The following is a 16383-nucleotide window of genomic DNA, read 5'->3' as shown; positions in this document are numbered from 1 at the left end:
AGAAACAGAAATGTTTGATTGACAGATACCTATACTTCTGCCTCTGCTGGATTGTATTACTTAGTGATTCTCAAACTTCTTGGTCTCAGGACTTTTTATACTCAATAATTATTGAAGACTCCAAAGAGCTTTTGTGTATGTGGGTTATAACTATCAATATTTACCATATCAGAAATGGAAACAGAAATGTTTAAATATTTATGAATGTGTTTTTAAGTGACATTTAACTATATTTGTTTAAATATAATTGATAATTACAGTATTAGGTCACATATATTTATTAATATAATATGGTGAATAAACATAATATGGTAACTAACTTTCTTCCCCAGAATGATGAGAATGACATTGTTTTACATTTTTGCAAAATTCTTTATAATGTCTGGTTTAAGGTAGCATGATTCTCCTATCTACTTCTGTGTTAAACAGATTGTGAGAACGTGTTTTGCCTATAAGTAACTCCACTATACACTCATAAGAAAATGAGGATGGAGAAGGCAAATGTGTTGATATTATTATCAAAGTAATTTTAATGTCATGAATCCTTCTGAAGATGTCTCAGGGACCACCTGGGGTCTGTGGACCACACTTTGAGAACTGCTGCTATAATTTATTAAAATCTCTGCCAGTGAGAAAGTGAAATATGAAAGCCAGTTTTGTTTCAGTTTAAATTGTTTGTATTATGGGTAAATTAAATTTTTATTTCATGTTTAACCACTTTTCTTCTGTGAAGAATTGCCTATTCATTTTTTTAACTTACCTGTTGTTGATTAACTATTAACTCATTAAGATGTTACCTTTAAGTAGTCTTTATTGTTATTTATGTATTGATTTTTTTTTTAATGTATGAAGTTTCTGTCTTTGTAATGTGCTGGAAATTCTTCTCTATGCCTAGATTATGCAGTTATTTCCTCTTTCCTTGTTATATCAGATATTTTTTAAGCACTTACTGTGTGCCAGGCAGTAGCACATAGAGTGTTACGCACCAAGTATGAATTGGTGAACAATGGATAAAGGTCCCTGCCCTTATTTAACTTAAACATCTTAGTTATAACAAACAATTTGAAACTGGAATGAGCGTGGTTTTCCAGAGCCTTCAAGCTGTTTTCATTCATTTTCTCTTAAGGCCTAAGTAATATAGAAGTTTGGTTCTATCAGTCCTAAGTTGGATGACCTGAAATGCACTGAAGAAGTTGTTGGTTTCTAAGTGCTGCTTGAGAAGCATGGTTCTTTCTTATGTTTTGTATTAAATAAATTGGTCTAGTAAAAACTTAACTGCTATCAAAATTTGCTGTAGAGACATGATTTCCCTTGCGAGTTATTAGTATCCTGGTTTGAAGCTGAAAATGAGGATAGAACCGAGAAGGGAGAGAGTCAGATGGTAAAAAAGAAATTGGATTCTAAAAATGTTAATCATTAAAGCAGAGGCTATGTACTGGCTGCTCATAGTTCAAGTTTAGCCCATGGATGTTTTATTTGATACACATGGTATTTTTTTGATGCCAATATGAACCAACATTTAAAGGTCATAAGATTTCACAAAATCCTGATGACTTTTGGATTACAATCTATATTCCCTTATGGCAGTAATTAATAGCTACATTGGGGCTCTTGTCTCTAGCCAGAACATGCATTTTCTTCTTTACCATAGCTCCCATCACCCTTAATATGTCCCCAAGAGTGAGACCAGATATGAGTTGCTACTTACACAGGCATATGAGTTGTTTTTCCTCATAGTGGAAAAATAGTTTTGTCTTTCCCTGTATCAGATGGGGAAATTGAAGATAGTCTTAACAGGCTCTCCCTAAGAAAAAGATAGGAGAGAGCACATTTCTTTGGAGACATGAAGAAAATTCCTAAATGTGTGCTTTGGGTCTTTTACTCATACACATTATTTGTCTGGATACATCAGGTAGGCATTTAAGCTTACAGTCTCTCTCTTCAAGAGGAAGAGGTTGGAAGGAACTCTGAGGTTTCTGGTGCTTGTTCTTTTAACTTTGTCCTCAGGCTATTAAGTTTTGTTTTGCTTTTCTCTTTTTTCCATCTCTTTTCACTTGGATTCATTTCCATTTATTTCTAGATGAAAGCAAATAAAGGTAATCAGATAAAATAGGGGAAAAGGTGTTAGCTAGACTGATTGAGGGGTTTTTTTTTTGTTTGTTTCTTTGTTTGCTTTTTATATCATTATCGTTGCAAATTCCTGGGGTGTATTTTTCTTGCAGGCTTACAGTATCACTCTCTATGTTTCAGACGTTATGAAGAGGACATGTACTGGAGAAGAATGGAGGAAGAACAGCATCATTGGGATGATCGCCGCCGAATGCCTGATGGGGGCTATCCTCATGGTCCCCCAGGCCCATTAGGCCTTCTGGGAGTCCGACCAGGCATGCCTCCTCAGCCACAGGGGCCCGCAGTGAGTGTCCGCTTTGTTTACACAGGGGATGACAGCATAAGACTGAGTCAGCATTAGAAGGTAACAGTTTGAAGAGATAATTCTTAGACCTAATAATCTCTGAATTTCAGCGTAAGTTTTTCATCTGATTTAGAATTTTCCCTCCTTTTACAGGTTCTCAACTTGTGTCCTGATGTGTAAGGACTTTAGAGAATTTCCATGAATCTTTCTCACTTTCAGTATAAGCTGCAGGAGGAGAGCTTCTTTTGCCAACTGTTCTTTCACATAAGAGATTTTCTTGCCTTTGTTGTTCTTTAGATTATCAAGAATAACTAATTTTGAAAGCAACTGCTTTGCATTTCAAAATTATTCTTATTTTCCCATTACCAGTGGCTTAGAATTTTTTTTTTCCTTCTTCAAATCCAGAGCATCTAAAACCTACCATTACTTGTCAGTTGAGTACAGGGTAAGAGGCAGGTAGTAGTTCAAGATGAGCACACAGTGGATGTATTAGGAAAACTGAGGAAATATCTGCATCTTGAGAATTTGTGTTCTGTGAAAGAGGAGACATTTGGGTTACGAGGAATATTTCCTATAAATTCAGACTACAGAAAACAAGAGGATTTTTTTTTCCTCCTGTTTCTAGAGATCACTTAGAAAGAAACAGCAATTTCTGTTTAACCTATTCTTTCTCATTTGTATTTACGTAGGATAAGCATTTTCAAAACTTGTTTTATTAAAAGCAAAATGCTTCAGAATCACTGGTTTTTAAAGTTGAGTAAAAAGTTATTTTCATAACCTTAGATGGTGGGTTTTATAATTTTATTTGTTTAGAAGCAAAACATGCTTGTATGCATGCATACATGCATACCTGCATACTCACTCTTGTTAGTGTAGCTTTGCATAGTTTACATTTTTGTTTTTACTGAAATGGAAAAAAAGAGAAGATAGCTTTAAATGAGCATTTTGCATAATTGACTTTCTTATTTAAAAGATATGACAAACATATGTATAGCTGAAAATAATAGTTTACTTTTTCTCAGGAAACATTTTTTAAAATGAAGTTACCTGTTTTTCTTCTCCAGCCGTTACGTCGTCCTGACTCATCTGATGATCGTTATGTAATGACAAAACATGCAACCATTTATCCAACTGAAGAGGAATTACAAGCAGTTCAGAAAATTGTTTCTATCACTGAACGTGCTTTAAAACTTGTTTCAGACAGTTTGTCTGAACATGAGAAGAGCAAGAGCAAAGAGGGAGATGATAAGAAAGAGGGAGGTAAAGACAGGTGTGTTTTCAGAAAGTTTTTTACTTTGTATATTTTTGTTTTCCTTTATGTGGACTTCTTATACTTGAAATAAATGTTACAGAGCCTGAAAATTCTCTGATGTCAGTCTGCATGTCTTATCATGCTTGTGTTAGATATTTAATGTATTCAGCGGCTTTTTGCTAGAAAGAAAAATAACGTAATTTCATACAATCTCCAACCTTGTAAATGTATTTGTTTTAATTTAAATTATTTAAAAACTTACATAAAACAAGTCTATTTTCAAAGCAGCCTTTATAGTTTTCCAGTTGCATTCAGCTCCTATTCAGTTTTTATTTATTTGTTGCATCTGCCCCATGTTCATCTCACCCATGTTTTAGCAACTTCTTTTTCGTTAATACATTGACCATAAACATGAATAAGCCCAAGCTTTAGCAACAACTTTCGTATCAAGTTTGTATTACGATCTCATAACTTTTCATTTTCCTTTTACCATTTGGAAATATTTTTGTGTTATATTAAATATGACTTTCCTTATTCTAATTTGTAAAATGAGACACAGAAAAGCATTAATGTCCTTTGCTTTACATTTATTCCTGTGACAACATAGCTCTTAATTTATTAATTTATCCATATTTCTTACCTACGTGAAGGATACTAAAAATATTGAATGTTTTTATACTGTATTTGATGAAAATTTTAATAATATAAAATTATTTCATTTACTATTGTGTGTTGAGAGATTATCATGGTTCTGGTTGAGAAAAGAAATGTCATAATTTGATTTCACTGCAGAGCTTTAAAAGGAGTTTTGCGAGTGGGAGTATTGGCAAAAGGATTACTTCTCCGAGGAGACAGAAATGTCAACCTTGTTTTGCTGTGCTCAGAGAAACCTTCAAAGTCATTATTAAGCCGTATTGCAGAAAACCTACCCAAACAGCTTGCTGTAAGTATTATGGAAATGTTCATTTTTACCCCGTGTCTGGTTCAGAAATTTTTGGCAGGACTAAATGTGCTTCAGCTTACCTAAGCCAGCCTTTTAAAGTTTTGGTTTGAATTTCCAAGTTGAGGTTTTTGCTTGATTGTGCAAATTGGTAGAACTGTTTTCTACTTTGTGTTTTTAGAGTTTATAGTGCTTCTCTTTGGCATGAAGCCATCTTGCTAATTTATTTCAAAATATAAAATTGCAGCACATGTCCTCTTGTTTTTTCCCCAAGATTTGAATCATAAAAGAGAAGACAGTTATTCGGGACAAAAAGTGATTTCTTTTTTTTAAACAAAGCCCATATACAGTGAGCTTAAATTTTTAGAATTCATGAACCTCTTCCCTATTCAGCTGAATACATGTTTTTAATAGAATGTATTAATTAAAATAGAGAATCTTTCAAAATTTGAGTTTCCCCAGTTTTATTTTGATTGCTTTTGATTTTCTACATGTTTTAATGATAGGAATTACTTCTCACTTTCTCTGCCCAGCACATTGTGGCAGTGTACGATTAATAGAATATCTCCTTTTGGTCCTACAGAAACAAACCTTTTGTTTTTTAAGTTTGAATTTTTTTTAATGTTATACAGTATCTTGTCAGAATCGCAGACAGATTTAAAATAAAGATTCCTTGAATAATGTATAAAACTTACTTAGATATTTGAAATCCAAGCGTTGACATTTCATTGGTTATATGTATTTGATAAGTAATGTGAGAATAAATAGTACCTGACCACAGCAGAGCAACTGATAACAAAAGCTTAATTATTAAATTTAAGCCCTGACAATTCTGGCACTTACTGTTGTTTGCTTTATATTACCATCATTCCAGATGTGAAGTTTCTATGAATGAGTCTTTTAAGTCATGAGAATTGTCATTGTGTCTCTGCTTCTTACCCCTCTGTGGAGGCTGCTAGGGCAATGAAGGGGAAGAAGGTTTGAGGACCCTGAGAAAAGTATGTAATTTGCAGGAAACAACTTGGTCCCAAATTGTGGTGCTTAGTGAAACTACAAAGCAGGAAATATTATATCCTAACTAAATAATTAACAATTTATTCAGTAAGTTAAGCAATTAAACTAAAAGCAGAATACTCTTTCCAAATCAGTCTGTACTTGTATAAGTGGATAAGCAAGAGAAATAGCATTAATTCTCATCATCATTGTCATAGTTATAAAGTTTATATAATACTTCCTATTTACCAGGCACTGTTTTAAGTACTTTGTGTAGTTAATTCATTTATTCTTCCAGTAATTCTTCACATTATTAATAAAGTAGCAGAGCTAGGATTTGAACCTAGATACTATGCTATAAATGCACCAGGTAATTTCTGTAGAGTCTTCATTTGTTCATATTAACTGGGGTTTATTACATGTGTATTCAATTGCAATGAATCCTGGTTTTTCTTCTGTTGATCAGGACTTTCTGCTCCCTGATAAAAATGTAGATCTGTTGATTTCACAGACATGGTACAGTGGGAATGGTTGAATTATGATTGCTGTTAGTTTCAGGTATCTATTTTAGTCTCACTCAAATTTTGCAAATATTTGGGTACTTAACCACCAGATGCTATTAGAAAAGTACAGTAATAAATAGGCAGTGTTTCTTTTATCCAGGAATTCATCATCTAAGAGGGACACAGACATATGCAAATAACTCATATGATACAAATAATGGTAAACATTAGTTCAATAAAGAATTCTAAAAGGAAAGAAGAGCAAGAGATTTATAATACTTGTACATGTTACAAGGCTTCTTGGGGGATCTAGTTCTTATAAAATGGTTAAGTTAGTGAGAAAATGTAAGAGCCATAATGAAACTGCCTTATTTGATAATGTTAAAGTTCCATCTAATTTCTTGTACTTTTCATTATATAGGTTATAAGTCCTGAGAAGTATGACATCAAATGTGCTGTTTCTGAAGCGGCAATAATTTTGAATTCATGTGTGGAACCCAAAATGCAAGTCACTATCACCCTGACATCTCCAATTATTCGAGAAGAGAACATGAGGGAAGGAGGTTGGAAAGCCATTACACATTCTACTTTTAATTAGCTTTTTTCCCCCCATTTACCTACTCTTTAAGATGGCATTAAGCCCTAGAAGGCAACATGCTGGCATTACATATGAATTGGATAGATTTGACTTATATAGCAACCAGTTCTACCTAAGATCATTTCCCAGATCTTTCATTGTCTTTTTTGTAATGTACTTTTATATAAAATAACTCATGGTATTACTGATTTTCTTAATTTTTTTTTTTCTTTTCTTGCTAACCTCAGATTTCTGGAAAAAAAGTTCAAAATTGTTAACAGCACAGTTGACCCATGAAAAAATTAAAGAAATGTTGCCAGTAAGGGGCCACAAATTTAACTTTTAAGAAGCTCTTATTCTTGCCTTATCTTAAAAAAAGACAAGAGAATTTCATAAATAAAATTGGTTAAATATCCATAACAGCTTAAGAGACATTGATGTGTATGTAATCATGGATTTGGCTTGTCCTGAGGTAAATATTTCTAGTTCTCTGAGGTTGCTCTTTGGTTTGGAGCACTTTCATAAATGCAGAGCATCCTAATGCACATAGATTTGGGCATCTGACCCCACTATTATAGTAGAGATACTGAAAAATAAATGGTGTCAGCATAGTTAGTAAGTTATAGTACAAGGTTTTTAAACTTACTTCACAATTATAGAATATGAAATCTGCTGGTGCCAGCAATGTTGCTTTAGGGACTGTTCTGTAACATTTTCAAAGCTTCAAAAGCTTTTAAGCAAAAAAGCATGGTCAGTGTCTGCCGTATGTTGGTTCTGTTGTTTTATGGGTCAGATAAAATTTACTTTGTTTCCTTTCATGTTGTTTTTGTACATCTTGATTTGTTGAGTATAGAATTACAGTCTACACTAATATTTCTTTGTGATAAGGATAGAGGAAAAGAGAATACTTAAATTAATTTTGTCTCAAATAACATAAGTAGGCTCTCAATTACTGTCCCTTTAAATTTGTTTTTTTTTTACGACAAATCAGGTTTGTTTTTTTTTAAGGCACTGGGCTTTCCACAACCCAGGAAAAGAACATTTTTATTAAAAATATCATCATTGGGAGATGTGTCTAACCTTGCATACTATGTATATATACCATATCAGGTCTTGTATGTTGTATAACATCTTATGAATAAATGAGGTTTATGTAAAGGATCTTTTATATGAGCATGAGTTTCCACTCAAGGTCTGTCCATGGATATTGCTGGAAAAACAGTTCCTGAGTCAATCTGGTCGATTTATATGCAGCATATGACTCTTAGGATTTGAAAAAGAAATCTTAGAAATTACGTTAAAAATAACAGTTGCTGTACCTTTACTATAAAATTATACTCATATAACCATTTAACTTTATTTCAGAGCATATTTTGTCCAATTATATTTAGACTTAATTAAATTTGTGTGGTATCAAGTCATGTTATTATGTTGCAAAAGTTTGAAGTTAATAGTATGTATTTGTAGTGGTCTTCAATAACCTATCCCTTCTAAAGGAAACAAAATTACATTTTTGTCTGACCCAGATTTGAGTTAGAATTATTATTCTGAATTTGATATATATTATGGTGAGAGAAATGATGAGTTCAAAATTGAAAGATTTTACTTGAAGACACTGAGCTGAAAAGTTGGATGTGCAAAAAATGTAGAAACATTGATAGTGTTCCTTGCTGCAGATATCTGCAGTAAACCATGTCTTTAGCTTCATTGTGAAGATTGCTGCAGAATAACGGTATGTATTCTCTCTCACTGCAGCTCCGAATGCTCTGTGTCTTAAAATCATTTAAAGCCTATAGCTTGCTTTGGGGAGTTAGTAAAGGAGTAAGGAAGGCTTTGCCGGAAGAGCACTTGTAAATCATGAGACTGGCGACTTGCTCATAGTTGTCATAGCCTCTTAATGTGTAATGGTCCTGCTTAATACCAAAAATTATTTAAAGGAGATGATTAAATTGCCCAAATAACTGTTAAACACATGACAGATCTATTTTATGGTACTGTGTTTGACAGTTAAAACATTAAACATTTAATTGACTTGAAGCTTGAAATGTTCAAAATGCTCTAACCCTTGCTACAGAATCTCTTCTGCAGCAAGTCAAGTATTGTGTGTGTTTTTTTCCACCTGTAGCTTATCAGGCCCGGTCTAAAGCCTTCTAGCAGAGGGAATTGATTCCTGTCAGGGGTTGCTGCCAAGACATCGGAAGGATTTTTGACCAAGGTTTTCAAAAGCTCAGTGTCACATCTGCCATTTGATAAAGGAGGGACTTTGGATACAGAGTCTGGCATTTGTCTTTTGTGTGGCTGTTTTGTTCGTTTTGTCTTTGTCTCTTCTAGAATTGAGCAGTGTTCACACTAGTTTTTAAATTGTTGGGTGGATTATACATTTTACATAACCATGTTAATTTAAATTAATATATTCCCATTAACTTTTAATCATAAAATAGTGTGGACACAGCATGTCTTCTAACTGGTGATTAACCCCTTAAAATTTATGAAATATGTTTTTGTAGGGTAAGAATTTGCTTTTTTTTCTTTTAATAAATTAACTGATTTTTGTTAACTGGGTATTAGGAAACAAGGATTATTTTAGTACAGTATATCTAAGGGGTTAATCCACTTGAAATATAAAATGGGTGCAAAAATCCACACTCAAGATTGGACAGAAATTTCCCACTTATAGCTCTTAATTCTTTTATAATTGCAATAGGTGTCTTGGCATCTTTGAATAAATTCTAAAGTTGTGAATGCTTGTGTAGAAAAATAAATTATTTCTTACATATTGGAGGAAATTAAAACGTTGTGAATTAATATTAGAAATTCAGAAACACTTTTTTTAGAAAGAGATTGCACATTGTCACCTATTTGCATTCTAGCTTTAGCAAATGATTAAAATAATAAGGGACATGGAAAGTGTTCTTCAGCATGTTCTGTAGCCCTGCTTTGGGGAGTGGTTTTTTGTTGTTGTTTCTTTTTTCTTTTCTTTCTTCTTTAATAATTAGCTGTGCTTTCCTATGTTCTTTTCCTCTTCTCAGAATAGCCCATTTAGTTCAGTATATTTCTGGATTAAATAGTTGGTCTTGCAGGTTTTGAGATTATTTATTAATTTTTAAAAATTACTGACTTGATAGTTTCTTTTTAGTGCCCAGATTCCTCTTTCAGCGTTCATTTTCAGAATGCCACACAGTGTTCTTTGATTATCTGTAAATCTCCCTTCTAATACGTCTTCTGAAAATCTGTGCCATCTGATTATTTAAGGAGTAAGAACTAAGAATAGAAAGCCCAGACAAGGGATAGAATTCTTCATTGCTTTTAAAATATGCTTTTTTGTTTGTCATCTACTCAAAATAAGGATGAGTATCTTTTAAGATTTCTGAATGCTCATGTAAAAATGTATTATCAAATTAACTTGCCAAGAGTTACAATAGTACTCTTAAAATAAAATCATCTTTAATATTTTTTCATCATATATTTCTTCCCTCATATTCATTTGTTATCATCAGTGATTTATTAAATTACATCCTAAATGCCCCATAATTTTGGTGCTTTTTGTCTAGAAGACTGTTAAATTTAATAGATTACTTGCCTGGTATATAATTTTCCTATATATAGAAAATTTTTTAAAGTCACCAAGAGTTGTGAATTCGATTGACTTACTTAATAGTTTGATTAGCAAATTTGATTAGGAATTTTTATACATGTGTTTAGATGAATATAAAACTGGCCCTCCAACTAATTTTATCAATGTAAACTACTTGCCCTGATTTAGGTTCAGATTTTCTTAAATTTTATATAGCTCATTTATGTTTTAATACAGTAATCTGATTCAAGTTTTAAAGTCAGTTATAACCAATTTTAAAGAATCTACGTATTTATCATCAAATCATTCTGCTTACTGCATCTTTTCTATTTCTGTACTTACTCTGTTTAACCATGCTAGTTCCTATTGCCCCTTTCTACTTCATTCATTATTTTTCTCCAATTATTCTTTGAAATACTTTATGGGAATTTTGAATTCTAAAGGGCATTTTGTATTCCATTACAGCTAAAATTCTCTTTTGGAAGAGAAAGCTTTGAACTCTTCAAAATGCCTGTTTTTTGGCTCTTTTTTTTTTCTATGATTATTACTGCATTAATCATCCCATATTTATCATTAGTTCTTTGCTATATTAGCTCCAGAATAACCTATGATCATTTAAAATGCTGAACAAACTCAGTAGGTTATTGTACATTCTCATTTATTAAAGTGGATTTTTGTGTTCCCTCTTGTCTTGTCTTGTGGTCTCCGTGCTGGTGCACTGTGTCCAGTATTCCTTCCTTTTGATTTTATTTTGGTGGGTAGGGTTTATGTTTGCAGAAATTATTTATTACACCTCTAAATTAAAGAGTTTAATTCTCCTCTTGATCTTCATATTGGATTATGTAAATTTGTTGAAAATAACTCCCTGGGTACTTTAAAGTGCTGATAAACTCTCAAATGGCTCATGTGACACTGATGCTACTTTAAGGAAGTGTCTTGCTTACCTGGTCAAACACCCATTCCTCACTGCATTTTGCCAATTCAATCCATTTTAGATGTAACCTCGGGTATGGTGAAAGACCCACCGGACGTCTTGGACAGGCAAAAATGCCTTGACGCTCTGGCTGCTCTACGCCACGCTAAGTGGTTCCAGGTTCGGAACATCATTTTACTTTTCTCTTGTAGCCTTATGAGAGAGTAGTTCAGTACAACATGTTTAACTGTGTTTAAACATTTCAAAAGATTGCTCAAGCAATACTATTTAAATTAAATATCAGAAAATATGTTGACATAGAAAGCTGGGTATAAAGATCTGCATATTGCAGTTACTATTAATTTGACGATAAACTCAGGTTTGGGGGGTGTTTTGTAGTTCGGGTTTTTTTATTTTTATTTTTAGTGACTATATTTAAAGTTGACTTGTTTAGGAACATCACATGTTTTTGTATATATATTATATTCCATAAGGCTGCAGATAAACTTTGCTTTAAATAATGGAATATGTGTTTAAAGCTTTCTGTATAGTTTTAAGATTTTTCCCCCCTCTTTCTCTAAGTTAATAAGTGTAGGGAATGAAAGGTGAGGAAGCAGCTGTTTGGTTTAGTGACTTTGCAGTCATGCAAAGGCACAGAAGGGAAACCAAACAGATTTCCTTAACCTTTCAGTCCCTAGACAAACTTTTTAGCTCTTTACTTTTTCTTTTATTTCTGATGTAGGCAGACTTTTTTTTAAGTTTACTGTATTGAATGAACACAGGTCAAGGTTCACAGGGGATCAAGAACAATTATTCTTGTATAATCTGTTTACTTTGACCTAAAATATCAGCTTTTAAATACTAACCTTGGTATAAAATATTGCTGTAAATGGCAGCTCATTGAATCCAATTTTAACTGTGGTTATTTTGTTTTATTTTTATCTGAGCTTCCATTGAACAGTGGTATTTTAACTTTTTTTTTCATCAAGGGATATTTTCAGTATTTCTAAGATTAATTCAGTTGGTTTTTGTGTTGCTCTCAAGGCTAGAGCTAACGGTCTGCAGTCCTGTGTGATTATCATACGTATTCTCCGGGACCTCTGTCAGCGAGTTCCAACTTGGTCTGATTTTCCAAGCTGGGTGAGTAGTATGTAACTGAACAGTGTGAAAAATAAACATTAAGGAAATATTTCTACAGCTTTCTTACAGCCTCATCTTGCATTTAGTTATCAACTTCATTTTCATTTCCTAAACATAGTTTCTTTCCTCTTCTAGTGAAGCACTAGGGGGGTCTTAGAGTGTTTTAATTTTCTGAGACTTGCACTTCGTTTTCTTTTTGTATTTTTCTCTCCCCCAGCCCTTTTTTTTTAAACTCTTCTCACAATATTTATTACTTAAAAAAAAATTGGTACAATTATACATAAAGGTACAAAGAAAACTAAAAATAATTACTAATCTCCCTATGTAAGGTTTTTTTTTGACTTTTTTTAAAATGTATAAGTTTAGGAATTTTAAAAATTCAGAAATATACATTCAAAAATGCATAAGTTTAGAAAATTCAAATAATGCAAAAAGGCAAAAAATAAGAAACAAAAGCCTTCTTATTTAAGGGCAAGTTATCTTGACGCAGTTTATGATTTCTTCCAGGAACAAAAATGCATGTGTATGCATCATGTATGTTCCTGTTTTTCATTTATGTACAAATATCCCTTTGATGTTGAGTTACTTTGGTTCCTAAATAGCAAGAATTCAGATAGAGAGGGATTCATTCAAAAATATAACTGAACCTACTGATTCTAGAGTTGTGTTAGGGAGAGTTGAATAGCCAGGGTTGTCTAATTCTTTTTTTTAACACAGGAGTGTGTCATGCTGTTTACTCTGACATGATATTTGCTTCTTTGTTACGTTAGACGTATCAATCTTCTCTTAGTTTACTAAGTAATTTTGAATCAGGAATGGAAATTGAACTTTATCAGATAATTTTTCAAGGTTTATTGATGTGAATGTATAGTATTTCTTCTTCAAACTGTTGCATTTTGTGATTGCGTTTCTCTTAATAAAATACATCTTGGAGCGTTCGGAGAGCTGCATTAACTAAGTGGTGTTCCCTTTGTATGGATATGCCGTATTTTATTTAAATGGTGTCCATTTAATGGACAATTGGGTTGTTTGCAGTCTTTTGCTCACACATGCTTTTTTCTAGAGTTTTTTTCCCCCTAGTCAAATTATATTTTCTGCAAATGTGTGTATATACATAAGTTTATTTTTAATATGTAGCAAAGTTCCTGGAAGGATATATCCCAACTTAAGACAGTGGTTGTCTCTGAGGAGTGAAAGGAAGAGATGGTTAGGTTAGAGATCTGTAATGTTTGGGTTTTAGTAGGATAAAATATACATATATTACTTGTATAATTAGGAATAGATTTAAAAATCATAAATGGGCTAAAGATGGATCCAGTATATGTTTTTCCAGATCAGTTGCCAATTAATACCATTTTATTTAGTAGTGATATTTGTTCTCCCAACCCCCAGTTTGAAATGTCACCATTATCATAAACCAGTGATTCTCAACCAGTGTCAGTTTTGCCCTTCAGGGACATTTGGCAGTGTTTGAAGATATTTTCAGCTGTCAAAACTGTTCATCAGTAGCTCTAAGAATGAGAAACACTGTAATAATCCAAAGTTCCTTTTTTTGTGAGCCTGTTTCTGCAGTCTTCATTCCTCAGTCTTTGTTCTTCTCTAGTGCTAAAACTCTTTTAATTATTAAAACTTCATAGTGTGTTTCAAAATGCTGATTGTCCTCTTCATCACATTTCTCCCTTTCCATTCTGTGCCGCTCACTATAAACACGATGTTACAGCGAAGAATTTTTTTTGGATTTTCTTATATGTTTCTTTTTCAAGTTAAATGAACTTGATAACCATTTTGTTCAGTTTCTCTAACGTTCTCTTGATGATTTTTAAGTAGTAGTGCATTGAATTAATAGATAATTTGTGGACTGTCATCACTTGTATAATACTGACTCTTTAGCTAAGAGTATGGGATATCCTATTTATTGGAATTAATTGTATGTGCTTATTTAGTTTTCAATAGGTTCTGTTTTGTTTATGTTTTGTTGATGATAGTTTGAACCTAAGTATGTATCTTTCAGAGTTTTTTAAATTCCATTTTCTGGTTATTATATATAGTAAATACATTAAATTTTGTAGCCCACCACCTGACTTCACTCCTTTATTTGTACCAGTTTTTTTCATGTGATTCTTCTGGGTTTTCTAGTCTTAGAGCCACATCTGCAAATGATATTTTGCCTCCTTTCCAATATTTTGCCTTCTTTCTCTTCTCTTATTTAATTGATTCTTCTACAATAAATGTATAATAAAAGAAACAATACTTTACATGCATGTTATATTCTGACTGCATTGAAATTACTTCTAGTATGTAAAGTATATTAAGTATGGTGGGTAAAAAAAAGCCTTTTATTTGAGATATTTACTTCTTTGTAATGTTAGAAGTATCATTCTTCTCTTAGTTACTAAGTTTAGACCAGAAATGAAAATTGAATTTTATCAGATAATTTTTCAAGGTTTATTGACATGAGTATATAGTTTTTCTTCAACCTGTTTATACTCTACATTTACAAATAGATTTCCTCATATTGAGCTACCTTTCATTCTAGAGATGATTCTCATATATATAAGGATAATCTTAATGAACTGGTAGTCTACTTAGGAATTTTGCAGTGACATAAAACAAATTTTTGTAGTTTTATTTTTGTCCTCTGTGAATCAATAGCGTGTGCACTTTGTAAAAATAATTTTGAAGCTTTCTTTCTCTAAACTCTGAAACCATTTTTAGTAACATCAAAACTATCTGTTTTTTGATAATTTATTAAATTCATGTAACATCATCAGTTCCCAGTCCCTTTTAAAGGGGGTAGCTCTTTCTTAGTTTCTTTTATTGTGATTAATTGTTTGTTTAATTTTTCTTTCCCCTGGGATTGATTTTGGGAACTTATCTTTTCCCAGAAAAATCAACCAATTCAGCCAGATACTTAGATTTTTATTTAATACAAGTTTTTCTCTCTTAGGGTCTTTTAAATACCCATTTCTTTTGCTTTTAATTCTTTAATTGATTGAATAAACTAGCCAATAATAGCAGTTGCCATATAGGAGCAAAATGACATAGGAGTGTTTCAGTATTTATTTATGATCAGAGTTCACTGAATTATTAATAGGTTTTAAATGTAAAAATTTATGGATGTTATATAACTTTAAATTTTTTAAGTGTATAAAAATATAAGCATTGTACATTATTATTCTACTTCCTTCTTCCTTCAACTTCAGTTCCTTCAGCCAAGGTGCCCTTGAGGATATTTCTGTTGTAGTAAGTGTAAGCATCAGTGCTTTTTTGAGAATGGGCTCTCAGGCCACTGCTGGCAAATCTTGGAGTCTGGAGATCCAGCAATGCAGATGGCCTTGCTCTGCCCTGTACCTTACATTTCCTCTTTATCAGAGAGAGCCATCAACTTCAAGGGGCACTCTCTCCTCTGAGGGTGCAGAACTCTAAGAACTGAGTGGAAAAGAGGAGGATGTACAGGTAAAAGGAATTGGAGGAGCATAGGCCGTAGCAGGGTAATGATGGGAGAATCAAGGAGGGCAAAGCTGCTGGCCAGTCTTTGAAATCATGTACATGTAACATAAAATACACCAGTATTTTGATAGCTTAAAGCACACCAAAATGTCAGTTTTTTGACATTTAAAAATCTCTGTTAGTATTTTATTCTTTAGTCAGTGGTTTATTTCATCTCCTCCCAACCCCTCCTGCCAAGAGCCAGCTCCTTGAATTTAGCTACCAGATCTACTAACTTTATATTTTCATTGGGTTTATTTTCGTTCTTTTACAAACTTCTTGAATTGTACACTTGTTTCATTCACTCTTTAATTATATAGAGATTTTAAAGCTGTAATTTAAGGCTGGACACAGGTTTTTGGCTATATATGTAGTATTTCCTCTTTATTTTCTGTGCAATCTGAAACTCATTTTAATGTTATCTTTAAGCCAAGAGTAGTTTTGAGGGAATCTTTAAATTCTGCGTGACTGGAGAAGGGTTGCTTTTGTTTTTGTAAATAACTTCTACTTTTTGTAGCATGTAATCCAATAAATATATTCCACTATTTGTAATTTTTGGAATTCAAAGTTTTCTTTGTGGTTTAATATG

At 32.6% G+C, this 16383-nt stretch overlaps 1 protein-coding gene across 3 annotated transcripts in view; it reads left to right on the top strand.

Moving 5' to 3' along the window:
- The window catches only part of ZFR (zinc finger RNA binding protein), a 78243-nt gene that overhangs the window by 38264 nt on the left and 23596 nt on the right, over positions 1 to 16383 (top strand). For 2 of the 3 annotated variants that reach the window (XM_074356809.1, XM_074356808.1), the window contains 6 exons: positions 2251 to 2413; positions 3478 to 3683; positions 4458 to 4608; positions 6523 to 6664; positions 11248 to 11345; positions 12210 to 12305. In XM_074356809.1, the coding sequence (XP_074212910.1) occupies positions 2251 to 2413; positions 3478 to 3683; positions 4458 to 4608; positions 6523 to 6664; positions 11248 to 11345; positions 12210 to 12305 (856 nt within the window). The remainder of the gene's footprint in view (positions 1 to 2250; positions 2414 to 3477; positions 3684 to 4457; positions 4609 to 6522; positions 6665 to 11247; positions 11346 to 12209; positions 12306 to 16383) is intronic. The other variant, XR_012503725.1, reaches the window with a different exon arrangement.

Source organism: Camelus bactrianus, chromosome 3 (genome assembly GCF_048773025.1).
Source record: "Camelus bactrianus isolate YW-2024 breed Bactrian camel chromosome 3, ASM4877302v1, whole genome shotgun sequence".
Taxonomy (NCBI): Eukaryota; Metazoa; Chordata; class Mammalia; order Artiodactyla; family Camelidae; genus Camelus; species Camelus bactrianus.
This window is presented reverse-complemented; position numbering and strand designations above follow the sequence as displayed.